The 12,949-nt window shown below is 42.3% G+C and overlaps 1 protein-coding gene across 4 annotated transcripts in view; it reads right to left on the reverse strand.

The window, feature by feature from the left end:
- SLC23A2 (solute carrier family 23 member 2) overlaps positions 1-12,949 on the reverse strand; it is a 134,440-nt gene that overhangs the window by 77,452 nt on the left and 44,039 nt on the right. For all 4 annotated transcript variants that reach the window (XR_013961538.1, XM_080686436.1, XM_080686438.1 and 1 more), the window contains one exon: positions 4,459-4,720. Coding sequence is in view for 3 of the 4 variants with exons in the window: in XM_080686436.1 (XP_080542562.1) it covers positions 4,459-4,566 (108 nt within the window). In the remaining variant the exon portion in view is untranslated. The remainder of the gene's footprint in view (positions 1-4,458; positions 4,721-12,949) is intronic.

The following is a 12,949-nucleotide window of genomic DNA, read 5'->3' on the forward strand; positions in this document are numbered from 1 at the left end:
GAAAAATTAGAAAGAAAGAAAAAAGTAGAAAAATTAGATTCAAGATTTGCTATTATGTCAAAGACAAGATGTTTTCAATGGCGTTGAAATGCCATGATATAACATGACGTTAAAGGGCTTTATAAAGCAGAATTTAAAAAAACAAACCACCAAATATTTGTTTCATCTCTGGAAAGAAATACAACAAAATATAAGAATGTTGTTTTTCTGGCTGACAGGATTTTAAATGATTTGGATTTCCCCCTCATTACAGCCTTCTGTTTTCTAAATTTTCCACAATGAATGTATTTCTTTGTAAATAATTATGCAAATAAAACGATGACAGGAAAGAAATATACACAAACTATTAAAAAGATATAGTGAAAGAACACATAAGTTTTCTTCCTGTTTCCATTTCACTCTGACAATACATGTGTACCCTGAAGCCTGGGAAGAAATATGGATGCTTTAAAATGTAAAATTAAAGGAGGTGGCAGAAACCACCGGCAGTTACCACCGTGCAACCTCCCATAGCCTAGCTTCCTCCTGGACCACTTTATCAAATACCAACAGGAAATCTGCTCTTTTTCCCAACAGATTATGCTTCAATTAGCTGAAATACCTTTCCTCTAATCATTAAAGGTCAGGAGCCTGCCTACCTGGCTTAATTGAACACAGGTTAGCAGTGAATGGAGAATCTGAAGGTAAGGGCTTCAGTAGGTATCTACACCTAGAAGAGGAAGTCTTAACTAATCTAGGAATGCAAAAGACACAGGCAGAAATGACAATCAGGATTGGAAAGGAATAAGGCTGGAAGGCAGGAGGACCAAATGGAGGCCGTCATAATGACACAGACAAGAAATGGCCCAGAGAAAGCAGTGGTGGCAGGAAAGGTACTGAGGGTGGGCCTTACAGGGTGGGGAAGGCAGGAAGCCTGGGCAACCACTTCTGTTGTGTTCCTGTCACGTCTGGTATAGTTTGGTCACAAGCACTGAATACAAGCAGAATGGACAAGATGTCCCTTGCAGGCCCTTTCCAGGACCAAGAGACTGTGACTCCAGCCTTGCACAAAGGTTAAGAGGTAATCAGCTGAAATGTGGATCACCGTTGTAAACCTGTTCTAGGAAATGATTGCAGCAGCTCTGTCCTTTTATGGTCACTCATACCAAGTTGTATGTGTCAATTATTAAATAGGCATTTTGTATTACTAACATCTCGCATTTCATTTAAAACTACCAAAACTCTATTCAAATTAAAAGCAAGCAGCAATAATCCTGGTTAGAGCATCGTCGGGAAATGCCAAGGTTGCAGGTTTGATCCAGTCAGGGCTCATATAAGAAACAACCAATGAAGACATAAATAAGTGGAACAACAAGTCTCTTTCTCTCTTCCTCAAAAAAAAAAAAAAAAAGCAAGCTGCTTGACCAGAATCGAACCCAAAACCCTTCAGTCAGAGGGCCAATGCCCTAACCATTGAGTGACTGGCCAGGCCCTGTCTGTGAAGCTCTTTATCTGACCTTCAATTCTAAATGGTAGCTTTGCTGGGTAGAGTAATCTTGGTTGTAGGTCCTTGCTTTGCATCACTTTGAATATTTCTTACCACTACCTTTTGGCCAGCAAAGTTTCTGTTAGAAATCAGCTGCCAGTCATATGGGCGCTCCCTTGTAGGTAACCTGCTTTTCTCTTGCTTTTAAGATTCTCTGTCTTTAACCTTTGGCATTTTAATTATTATGTCTTGGCGTGGGCCTTGGTTGGGACTCTGCACTTCCTGGACTTGTAAGTCTATTTCTTTCACCAGGTGGGGAAGTTTTCTGTCATTATTTTTTCAAATAGGTTTTCAATTTCTTACACCCTCCCTTCTCCTTACAGTACCCCCATGATGGGAATGTTGGTTCACTTGAAGTTGTCCCAGAGGCTCCTTATACTATCTTCACGTTGTTGGATTCTTTTTCCTTTTTGCTATTCTAATTGGGTGTTTTTTTTGCTTCCTCATATTCCAAATTGCTGATTTGATCCTCAGTGTCCTCTACTGCTTGCTGATTCCTTGTAAATTATTCACTTCAATTAGTGTATGCTTCATTTCTGACTGATCCTTTTTTATGTCATTGATGTTCTAAGTTCTGTGAGGTTCTCATTAAATTCCTTGAAGTTATCATTAAGTTCCTTGAACATCCTTATAACCATTGTTTTACTTCTTTTTCTGGAGATTTCTTCTGTTCTTTCATTTGTGACATGTTTGTCTCCGCATTTTGGCTGCTTCCCTCTGTTTGTTTCTATGTATTAGGTAGAGCTGCTATGTCCCCTGGTTTGGTAAAGTGGCCTGTGTAGTAGGTGTCCTGTAAGGCCCAGTAGCTCAGCCTCCCCAGTCACCTGAGCTGGTCACTCTAGATGCGCCTGTTTGTGTGCACTGTCCTCTTATAGTTGAACCTTGATTACTCTTGGCATCACTGGGAGGGATTTACCTCCAGGCCAATAGGCTGTGAGGATCAGCTTCGACTATAGCAAAAGAGCTGCTCTGCAGGAGACACCCTAATGGAGCAGGAGTTGCTTCAGTGGGGCTTTGGTGCTCACTGAGTCTGCCCCTTGAGAGTGTCACTCACGGATGTGATAGGGCTGTAATCTGGCCTGGTCTGAAACTGACCACCAGGTGCCCTAGCTCTGGGGACTCCTTGAGGTAAAAGTCAGCTATGCCTGTGCCTTGCCTTGGGCTACCCAGCATGAGCTAGAGTGATCTGCAGATGGCTGCTACTTGTTGGGCTTGGAGGCGCCCAGGAGAGGCCAAGCTGTGAACCTTGGCAATCTGCTGCTAGTACCAAGCCTGGGGCCACTTATCAAGAGGTATGGGGCACACTGAGGCCAGCTGCTGCTTGTTTGAGAGATTTCAGGAAAGTCTGAAGCCTGAATGAGGATTGGCCTTTCATATGGAAAAGCCACTGCAAACAGATTGGGTGGAGCTGTAAACTGGGTGGGGCAGGGTCTCAGGGAATCACAAGGGCGGGGCGAACAGTGTGGGCTAGGTTAATGGAGACTCAGATATGGCGCTTGTTGGCTCTATGGTGGGGATGTCTCAGCAAAGGAATAATGAGTTCTTCCAGCATTTTTGTCTGGGAGAAAACTGCCCCCCCAGTTCCTATACTGATGCCAGACAATTTAGTTCCTCCCTGTATGTACCTGGACCCTTTCAAGCTGCTGCCCCAGTGCTAGAGCTCAGAGGAAGTGAGTCTGAGTAAGTCCGTGTATGGGCCCTTTAAGAGGAACTGCCTAGGAATTTTAGCATCCCTTCATGTCACTCAGCCACAATCCCCACTGGTTTTTACAGCCTTAAGTTATGGGGACTTCTCTTCCCAGCACTGGAACCCTGAACTGAGGGGTCTGGTGGTGGGGGCAGGGGGGGGCGGAGTTTGCACCCTTTGCTCCTCACAGGGGCTCTGTAGCCAAGATATCCTTCCCAATTAAAACCACCACACATAGGTGTCAAACCAGCCTGTTCTGTGCCTCCGCCCCTCCTACCAGTCTCATTGTGGCTTCTTCTTTAATTCTTAGTTGTAAGGCTTCCATTCAACCATCTGAATGATGGTTTTTCTGTAATTTAGTTGTAATTCTGCTGTGGTTATGTGAGGAGGTGAGTACTGTGTTTACCTACCCCACCATCTTGACCTTTCAAGAGTGATTTTCTTTTTTTAAATATATTTTTATTGATTTTAGAGAGGAAGGGAGAGGGAGAAAAGAGATGGAAACATCAATGATGAGAGAGAATCATTGATCAGCTGCCCCTGCACGCCCCCAATTGGGGATTGAGCTCACAACACTGGCATGTGCCCTTGACAGGAATCAAACCCGGGACCCCTCAGTCTGCAGGCCAACGCTCCATCCACTGAGCCAAAACAGCCAGGGCAAGTGGTTTTCTTTTTTAAACCAACGTTTTAGGTAACTTTCTACACATTAAGTCATAATCCTACATCTGGAAAATACTAGCACGGAATATAACGATGTATATTCATCAGTCTTTACTGAGTGATATCACCTGTCCAGTAAGACTACCTCTATCTTGGATGCTGCTGCCATAATGCAAAGCATGGCCATTCGGGTTCATTAAGTCATTCATTCAATCTCCCACATTACAATACAAGTCTGATGTTGGGTTACAGGCGATTTCAACAGAACACAATTTTGGAGATAAACTTAAGCCTTCGACATCCTCCAGTGTTGAGTAAGCACTGGGCCAACTTTACAACATTCACCGCAACACATGCTTCCTTCCTGGAGTTAATCTCATCAGGTGAGCTCCAGGCAGAGAACAGGGCCAAAACCATGGGCAGCCAACAGGGCTCCTGAAGACTGGCTCATGTGAAAAGCATTTGGTTTTCAAGTGCCTTAGCCTTCACTGAAAATGAGTATTAAAGCTAATCCTACGTTGATTCAATACAGAAACTACTTTAGAGCGATCCAAGAAGAAAGGAAGGCGGGGAATGCTGTTACCGGGAGGGTGAAGAAAGCAGGGTGCTTCGCTTCGTCTTCATATTTGCCTTCCGCTGAACTCCCAGCCTCCATGGATTTGGATGTAGTGTTTTTACCAATACCCATCATTAAGAGAAAGTGGCTGGTCTGGTTGTTGGGCTGCACTGGCTGGAAGAGAAGGCTTGTTCAAGCAGCGATCCCAGGATCAGAGTTGGCTTTTCTGGCGGCTAGAGCACCTGATTCTCAGGCAGAGATGAACCCCACAAGCACCATCTCTTAGCACCTAGAAAAGAGAGAGCAGCCAAATCACCACAAGCACAGAAACAACACAAGACACATGGTCATCGCATTTTTCTTCGGAAAAGTCGAAGTACAAGTTATGCCCAAACATCCAAAAACGTATTACTTTCTTACACTTTTCAAGTCCCCACTCCTCTGCATTTACAGTCATTCACCGATTCTAAATATCCCCTGGAGAGGAGACCATATCTCATAAAAAATATCAGAATACTGGGGACTAAGAAATCGGTATTTTTTGACGTGTATTATGGTCTATGTTTTACAGCCCAGTATTATCCAACAGAACCTTTTGCAATGATGGAAATGTTCTACATCTGCCTTGTCACTTTCCACAAGGCTACTGAGCACATGAGATGTGACTAGTGTAAGAGAAAAACTGAATCTTTAGTTGTATCTCATTTTAGTTGTGATTTAAATAGCCACTTCTGGCTGATGGCAACCATACTACACAGTGCAGTTATAGCCAATTTACTATGACTGGCTGGATATTAAAATTCTAAATTCCCTATAAGTGCCCAATTAAAGGCAGTGAAAGGCACTCAACGCATAAAAAAAAAAAAAAAGGTGGGGGATAAAAACCAATCTAGGATCGAGTGACACACAGAATTCCAGGTAAGTGGCAAGGTGAACTTTAAATGGGCTAGAATACCACACAAAAAACAGAACCAAAACATCCAATATCTATTAAATAACAACATAAACATAAAGAAGAAATCCAACCGCCTCCCCCACAATGGAGGGGAGGTAAAAGAGTGAGAGATTAAGGGACAGGGGACGGAGGGAAGAGATCAACACTACTAGGCCCAAGATGGACCTGATACGCTCTAAGGACCTCAGAGAAGCTGATATTTAACGAGGAAAAGTGCAATGCTGCAGGGTAAGAGGAAAGTCAAAAGCAGGAAATTACTGAAAGAATCCTATGCAGCCAAGTTTTGGTGAAGAAGAAAATAAAAACCTCAATTTCAAACAACAGGAGTATAATTTGGACAATAAAAGATCCACCCAATGGCTTCAAAAATAAAAGGCACAAAAGATCCCTCTCTTCGTGGGTTGGCACACGTAAAATAAAACATGCCTAGGTATGCCTAAATTTTACTGGGGGGAAAGGTAGCACAAGCAGGCTTGTAGGGCTGAGAAAGGACAGAGAGCACATTCACTGGCACTCTGGTTAGAATGATGTCAGGTCTTAGCACCAATTAATTTCCCACTGAGAATGAATAAACCTGGCCAAGCAGTCCAGCAAACGCGGAGACGCACCTATAAGACGTTTAGAAATACAAGTAGGAAGCCTCCTGTTCAAGGAATTCTGTTAAGGGCACTTTTCATTCAACAAATACTCTGGGTGAGCCAGGAAATTTTGAAATATAAACAAAAAAGAGAAAGATTTATACAGAATTCAAGAGTCAAAATAGTTGCCAGAACATTAAGTTCTGCCCCAATGCAACAGAGGAGCTGGGTACACACATCTTTTTCTTTTTTTCTGAGGTGGCTCTTTTGGTTTAAATGTTCGTGCACATTTTGCATTCTTGTTCATATAATGTCTGTTTAAAGCAGTGGCTCTCAACCAGGGGTGATTTCTCCCTCCAGGGACATTTGGCAATAGCGAGACATTTTTTTGGTCATCACACCTGGGGGAGAATGATTTGTATTAGTGGCCAGAGGTGTTGCTAAACATCCTACAGTGCACAGGAAAGAGCCCACAATAAAGAATTATCTGGCCCAAAACATCAACAGTGCCAAGACAGAAACCCTGGTTTAAAGATATTTCCCTCCTGGCCACTCCTGTAATGGCTGCTTCCTGGAACCCCTTAGCCTAAGCATTCAGAACTTCAAGAAGGGAGCATTTTAAGCCAGACAGAATTATACACAGATCATTTATTTGAAACCTTCAGTGCTCAAGATCTAGCCAACTCAAGGTCCCAACATCATGGCCTCAGTTTCTATACAATTGTTCTTAGTCCTCAGTTCACTGAGTTTGGTGCTGCTTGTTGTTGAAGTAGGAGCCGGAGATGCAATCGCTCATTAGGTCTGGTTGTCAGCCTTACAGGCATTTGTGCCTGTTTGGGAGCACAAGCACAAAAGGGAAATGGACAGGTGTGACACTGAAGGGCCTCCTAAATTAAACCCTGCCCTGAAAGCATTTGTGCTATTGAGGTTAAAAACTGAGCTTTGGTGTCTGAAAGTTCCCAAGAAACAGTAAATAGGGTAATTTTACATTCGTAGTTGTTTCCCTATAAATGGGAATAAACTGATACGTGTTAAATGAAAAAAAATGTGGTATTTTTCCAAAACAGATAATGCACTGAATATGTAGAATATAATTTATATATGCTCGTTAGAAAGTGGGTCAAAGAAGTAAGCTGGCTGAAATTTGCATAAATAATATTTCATAGCATCAAAATTCGCAAAGCACATGAAATTGGAAGAAGAAAGCTCTTGCCCAGAACCCCAGGAGGTCACCACTGTTCAGTGGTAGTCACTTGCCTTCTACATCGGTGAGGAATCTTTTCTCCATATTTTTATTAGGTTTTTGTTTTGTTATCCCCAAAGTTAATACTATACTTAGATATGAAACACAGCCCATTAAAACCTGAAACTTTAATTTATTTGGGGGAGGGAGAGAAGGTTTTAAAAAGTATGTTCAATGTACCTAATATTGAAATGGAGAAAAGATTTAATGTAAGAGAGCAGATTTTTGTGGATGACCTGCTGATCTCCCATAATGCTGGGATTATCAGAATAAACGCTCATATGATTTAAAAATAATAAGATTTAATGTAAAAAAATACTTTGTGTTGACAATGAAATGGAGAAGAGGTTTAATGTTTTAAAAAGCCCTATTAACTGAGTAATACCCTCACGGAGAGAAATATTATATTAAATATAAACTCATTATGTTGAATATATGTATTTTTAAAAGGTATTTCCCTCTTCCCAAAAATGGCATCCCAAACGTGTCATGTGGGTCCTTAGCACAAGATCTCGTCCCCCAAGGGAGACATGTGCCAGTTTGAGAAGCAGGGACATGCATATCACCAAATAGAGCAAAGCCCATAACAAAATAAGTCTATGGGACTTGCTGGGGTTTAGTGACTTTTTAAATAACTCCTTTTTCAAGAACAGGGACAAGTGGATTATTATATTTCTTTTTTTTTTTTTTAAATATATTTTATTGATATTTTACAGAGAGGAAGGGAGAGGGATAGAGAGCTAGAAACATCGATGAGAGAGAAACATCGATCAGCTGCCTCCTGCACACCTCCCACTGGGGATGTGCCCGCAACCAAGGTACATGCCCTTGACCGGAATCGAACCCGGGACCCTTCAGTCCGCAGGCCGACGCTCTATCCACTGAGCCAAACCGGTTTTGGCATGATTATTATATTTCTTCCTCATCTTTTCTGCTATTTGTAGGGGATATGAAGACCCACTTTATTTCCAATGCATAAAAGTGGGAACTTTCTATATTCAAAGGGGAAGTTACAAACATCACTTAGAAAACCCTAAAGGCTTTACTGGTAGCCCTGACAGAGACTGTGTGTGTCTCCTTAGAATTCCTACATTTTTAATTAAAGAGTTCTGCAACAATTCAAAAAAAAAATAAACAATTTACATTTTGATCTAGCCACTGCCACCCATAACCTCCCCTGATCGGGGATGGGGGGGAGGTAGAAGGAGGTAGAGATATAAACAATGAACATTCCTAAGATCTGCCTGAAGTAGTTCCAGGGACCTTTACCTTGACAGCCAGCAGCTTGTTTTCCAAAAGATATGACAGGCAAAGATGATGGTGAAATACTGCTAGATTTTCACAAGACCACATGCCATACAGTCATATTCAGAGATACCCACAAGCTCTTTGCTCCACAATCACGCCCCATCGTCTTTAGCCTGCCAGAAGAGCTTCCCAATCCATGAGGACCCATGTTAACTTCAGGGAAAATGATGAACTTTTTTATAAAACTGATTTGAGAGAGGAAGGGAAATAGAGAGAAACATCAACCTGTTGTTCCATTTATTTATGCATTCACTGGTTGTTTCTTATATGTGCCCTGACTAGGGTTCGAACCCGCAACCTTGGTGTATCGGAACGACACTCTAACCAACTGAGCTACCTGGCCAGGGCAAAAGGATGGACTTTTTAATGTAGAATACATTTACTTTCCCAGGTTAATTTGGTCTGCATGTTTGTTTCAGACATGGACATTCACCCTCCACACTGTCCCTAGCATCAGGCACCCAGGGGACAAGTTCCATCCTGACAAGACCCCTTTCCACCAAGTAGTCTGTACATTTTTCCCTACCAGGCGTTTAACTGACTCTCACAAGCTGTACTGGGAGGACCCACCCCCTCCTTTTGCCTGTCTCTTACACAGCAACATCCTTGTGTCCTGAAAACTCAAATGAGCATAAGAGGGGAGGGGACCCAATAAAGTGTAGGGCAGGATGTTCTGAGAAGGGCTTGGCGCAGAGGACTGCAAAGCCTGGGCAAGATGGGCATCCTCGTCAGGCAAATGGAGGGAAGAAGAGGAGAAGACAGTGAAAGCTGAACAAAGAAATGTATCCTTGGAAGTCCTAAAATGATAGCATTCCACAGCCAAGTACTCGGGAGTGATGAAGTGAAGACAGCCTCAAGGGCAGAAACAGACCACTAACCAGAGATCAGAGTGTTCCAACCTCGCAGACTGAACTTTTGTGTGGGGAAATGCCAAGGCTCGGAGGCAAGCACAGCAAAAGATAAGGAAGGGGGAGAGTGGAATTTAGGGTATGTGTTAAAATTTTTGTGAAAACAAAAGGCAAAATCCCCCAGGGAATGTGACACAGGGGGCAAAACACTCACAGTCCCCCATCACCCCTCTTCTTACGCCTTGGGAAAGAGAAATCAACAAGGCCACTTGCTATCTTGGCCCTAACCTCAAGGCAAAGGGAAAAGGAGGGGCTGAAGGATGAAAGGTCAGGTTCACCAACAATGAAAATGATGAGGACACCCAATAAGAGTAGTAACAGTTTTGCAGCTAAGTACCTATGTGTGCCAGGCACATCTCCTCTTCCTTCTCATTATGCAAATGGAATTATTTTTCCCATAGTATTACTTGATTTGCACACTAACTCTACAAAAGTAGAAACAGAGCTTCAGGAAAGTTAAGTAACTTGCCAAAGGATGCACAACTATAAGCAATGGAAGATCAAACTATGGTCAATATTCCTGTCCTAACCATGTTTATACAAACAATACATAAAATTATGCTCAATTGACAGCCAACCTTCTAGAGCCGTGGTCGGCAAACTGCGGCTAGCAAGCCACATGCGGCTCTTTGGCCCCTTGAGTGTGGCTCTTCCACAAGATACCACGGCCTGTGCAAGTCTATTTTGAAGAAGTGGCATTAGAAGAAGTTTAAGTTTAAAAAATTTGGCTCTCAAAAGAAATTTCAATCGTTGTACTGTTGATACTTGACTCTGTTGACTAATGAGTTTGGCGACCACTGCCCTAGAGGAATACAGCCCAGGCCAGCTGGCCTGCAAGCACTGTCTCTGCCTGACCTGCTGTGCAGTCCCTGCCCTCCTTGTGATGTGAGGGAGCTCTGAAGGGCAGGGATGGCTAAAGCCTGTCTTCCTCAGACCAAGAGTCCCCAACCTGTGTAGTCTGGTCACTCCACAGCCCAAGCCATCCTCTCGTCAGCAGTATAACAGCCTCTTGTCATTTTCTTGTTCTATCTCTACCACTTGCCCATACTGTGGCCAGCACAACCATGCTATGGAAACTGCCATGCTCTTTGATGAGGTCACAATTGACACCCAAATTCCTTAGGAAGGCTACAAGTTCACTGTGTGAAGCTTGGCCCCCACTATGCTGTCATTTCTGTCTTTCGGGTGCTGAAGGTATTGCGTCCTCTTCTAGCCTTTGGGTTCTTGCACACACAGTCCCTCCCAAACAAGCACCCTTTCCCTTAGGGAAGCCCCCATCAGTGCTTCCTGTGGTCACACCTCTTTGCATGTCTGGAACCATGAAGATGGTTCTAACACAGTGAGATGGCGTTTGTCAGACAGGTGCAGAACAAGAGGCAGTATTCACAGCCTACAGCCTTAACTCTCAATGCTGAATTTGGCACCTATGTAAAAGGTGCCCCCAAATTTGTGGACTGAATAAATGATGCTTTAAAAAAAGGGCCCTGGCCAGTTGGCTCAGTTGGTTAGAGCACTGTCCCGATATGCCAAGATTGTGGGTTCAATCCCCAGTCAGGGCACATACCAGAACCAACCAATGAATGCATAAATAAATGGAACAACAAATTGATATCTCTCTCTCTCTCTCTCTCTCTCTCTCTCTCTCTCTCTCTCTCTCTCTTTCTCTCTCAAATCAATGAAAAAAATTTTTAAAAATACCTGTTATCTGAGATACAATAGTTACATTTAATGTCAGGAAGAAGGCAGGGTGCAGACATTGCTGCTATCATTCAACTAACAGATGAGGGAAGTGTTTGAAAGGAAAAGACCAAATTATAACCATATCAAGAGATAAGAAAATATGAAAGAATCTATACATAAATGGCTAGGTAGAAAACAGATGAGCAAACCTCCTTTGATGTTGACTGAAACACACCCCAGATGCCAGCAATAAGCATCTAGATCAGAAGATGGCAAACTACTGCCTGGACTGGTTTTGTATGGCCCCCGGCAAAGAATAGTTTTCACATTTTTAAAGGGTTATAAACAACAACAAGGAAGAACAAGTGACAGAGGCCACCTGGCACACAAAACTTAAGGTATTTACAGAAAAGGTAAGAGGATGAAGGAATTCTGTTTAAAATAACAATAATAGCTTTAAATACTTAATACATTTAACCAAAAATGTACATAAACTATAAACTATTACTAAGAGCCATAAAAGAGGTTAATAAAACTGTAAACTATTACTAAGATCTATAAAAGAGGTTTCAATAACCAGATATCTTGTTGTGATTCTGGTGGCTCCATTGGTATGTATATCCATCTACTGTATGTAAACTATACTTCAATAAAACCAATTTTTGAAGAAAAAAAAATTTTTAGGTGTCTTCTCCCACACAGTCTAATTCCAGGGGCCTGGGTTAGAACCCAGGGACCATCATTGTTAACAAATGCACAATGTTCTGATGCTAATGGTCCTCAGATCCCCAACACTTAGGGTGGCCTGGTGTGGAATACAGCCGTTTTCTCTGCTTCCATAAACCTATCCAGACAGGTGAGAGGATGACTAAGAAGACTTTGGGATAAAGAAACTCAAAACCTCTATTGGCCAAGTGGTAGTTTGGTCTTTACCAAGACAAACAAGAGCTTTCAGAGGTGGCCAGGTTCAATGATAAAGCACATTTTAAAAGCCAACTCATGGTTCTCTACTTAAATCCCATCATTAGGGGATTAGAGCTGAGCTGTGGCTGCTCCATTAAATTCTGTTCAATGCTGTCATTTGACCGAACCCTTTTAACCCCAGCCAAAAAAAAGAGTATTGGAACAAATAACCTCTATTTGTATATGATCAACCCCCATTAAATGTACTTACTTAAATGGTTGCCTAATACATAGGGTCCTGTCTTAGGGAGTTGACACTTCTGAGGACTGATCCTAGCTGTCATTATTCTACTTAAGCGAAATGAGTGAAGGCATGGTTATTGTTTGATCTTGTGATAATGGTTACGTAAACAGGGTGTAACTGAAAAACACCAGTCATCCTACACGCCTTTTCCAAAACATTCTAAGAACTCTTGCTCTTGTTTTTCAAACTTCAAGTCACTACCCACTTGTGGGCCATGAAATCAACTTAGTGGATTTTAAACAGAATTGTTTAAATGATTAAATTTAACAGGACAAAAAACTTCAGAGCACATCTCACAAGGGTAACCCAGTTTCAAGGTAAAATGCTTTGTATTATGGCTCAAATACGGCATAAAAGTCACCAAAGTAACTAAAGTTCTGCCCAGTAACATAAAATGCATATTCCAAGAACCTAATTTAAAATCAGGTTAATTTTGCTGAGCTTCAACTAATATTCCCATAAAAACAATTTGCCAAAGTGGTAAAAGGTGATTGACACTAATATTATACTATCCCCGCTCTAAAATGATAGAGTGCCCAGAATGAAGGCCTCAGAGTGGCTTTCTTTAGACTCTATTGAGCTCCAAGCCCAGCCTGAGTAGGCTCAGTGGTTGAGCGTCAACCTATGAAACAGGTGGTC

The sequence above is a fragment of the Plecotus auritus genome (genome assembly GCF_963455305.1).
Source record: "Plecotus auritus genome assembly, chromosome: 8".
Classification (NCBI taxonomy): Eukaryota; Metazoa; Chordata; class Mammalia; order Chiroptera; family Vespertilionidae; genus Plecotus; species Plecotus auritus.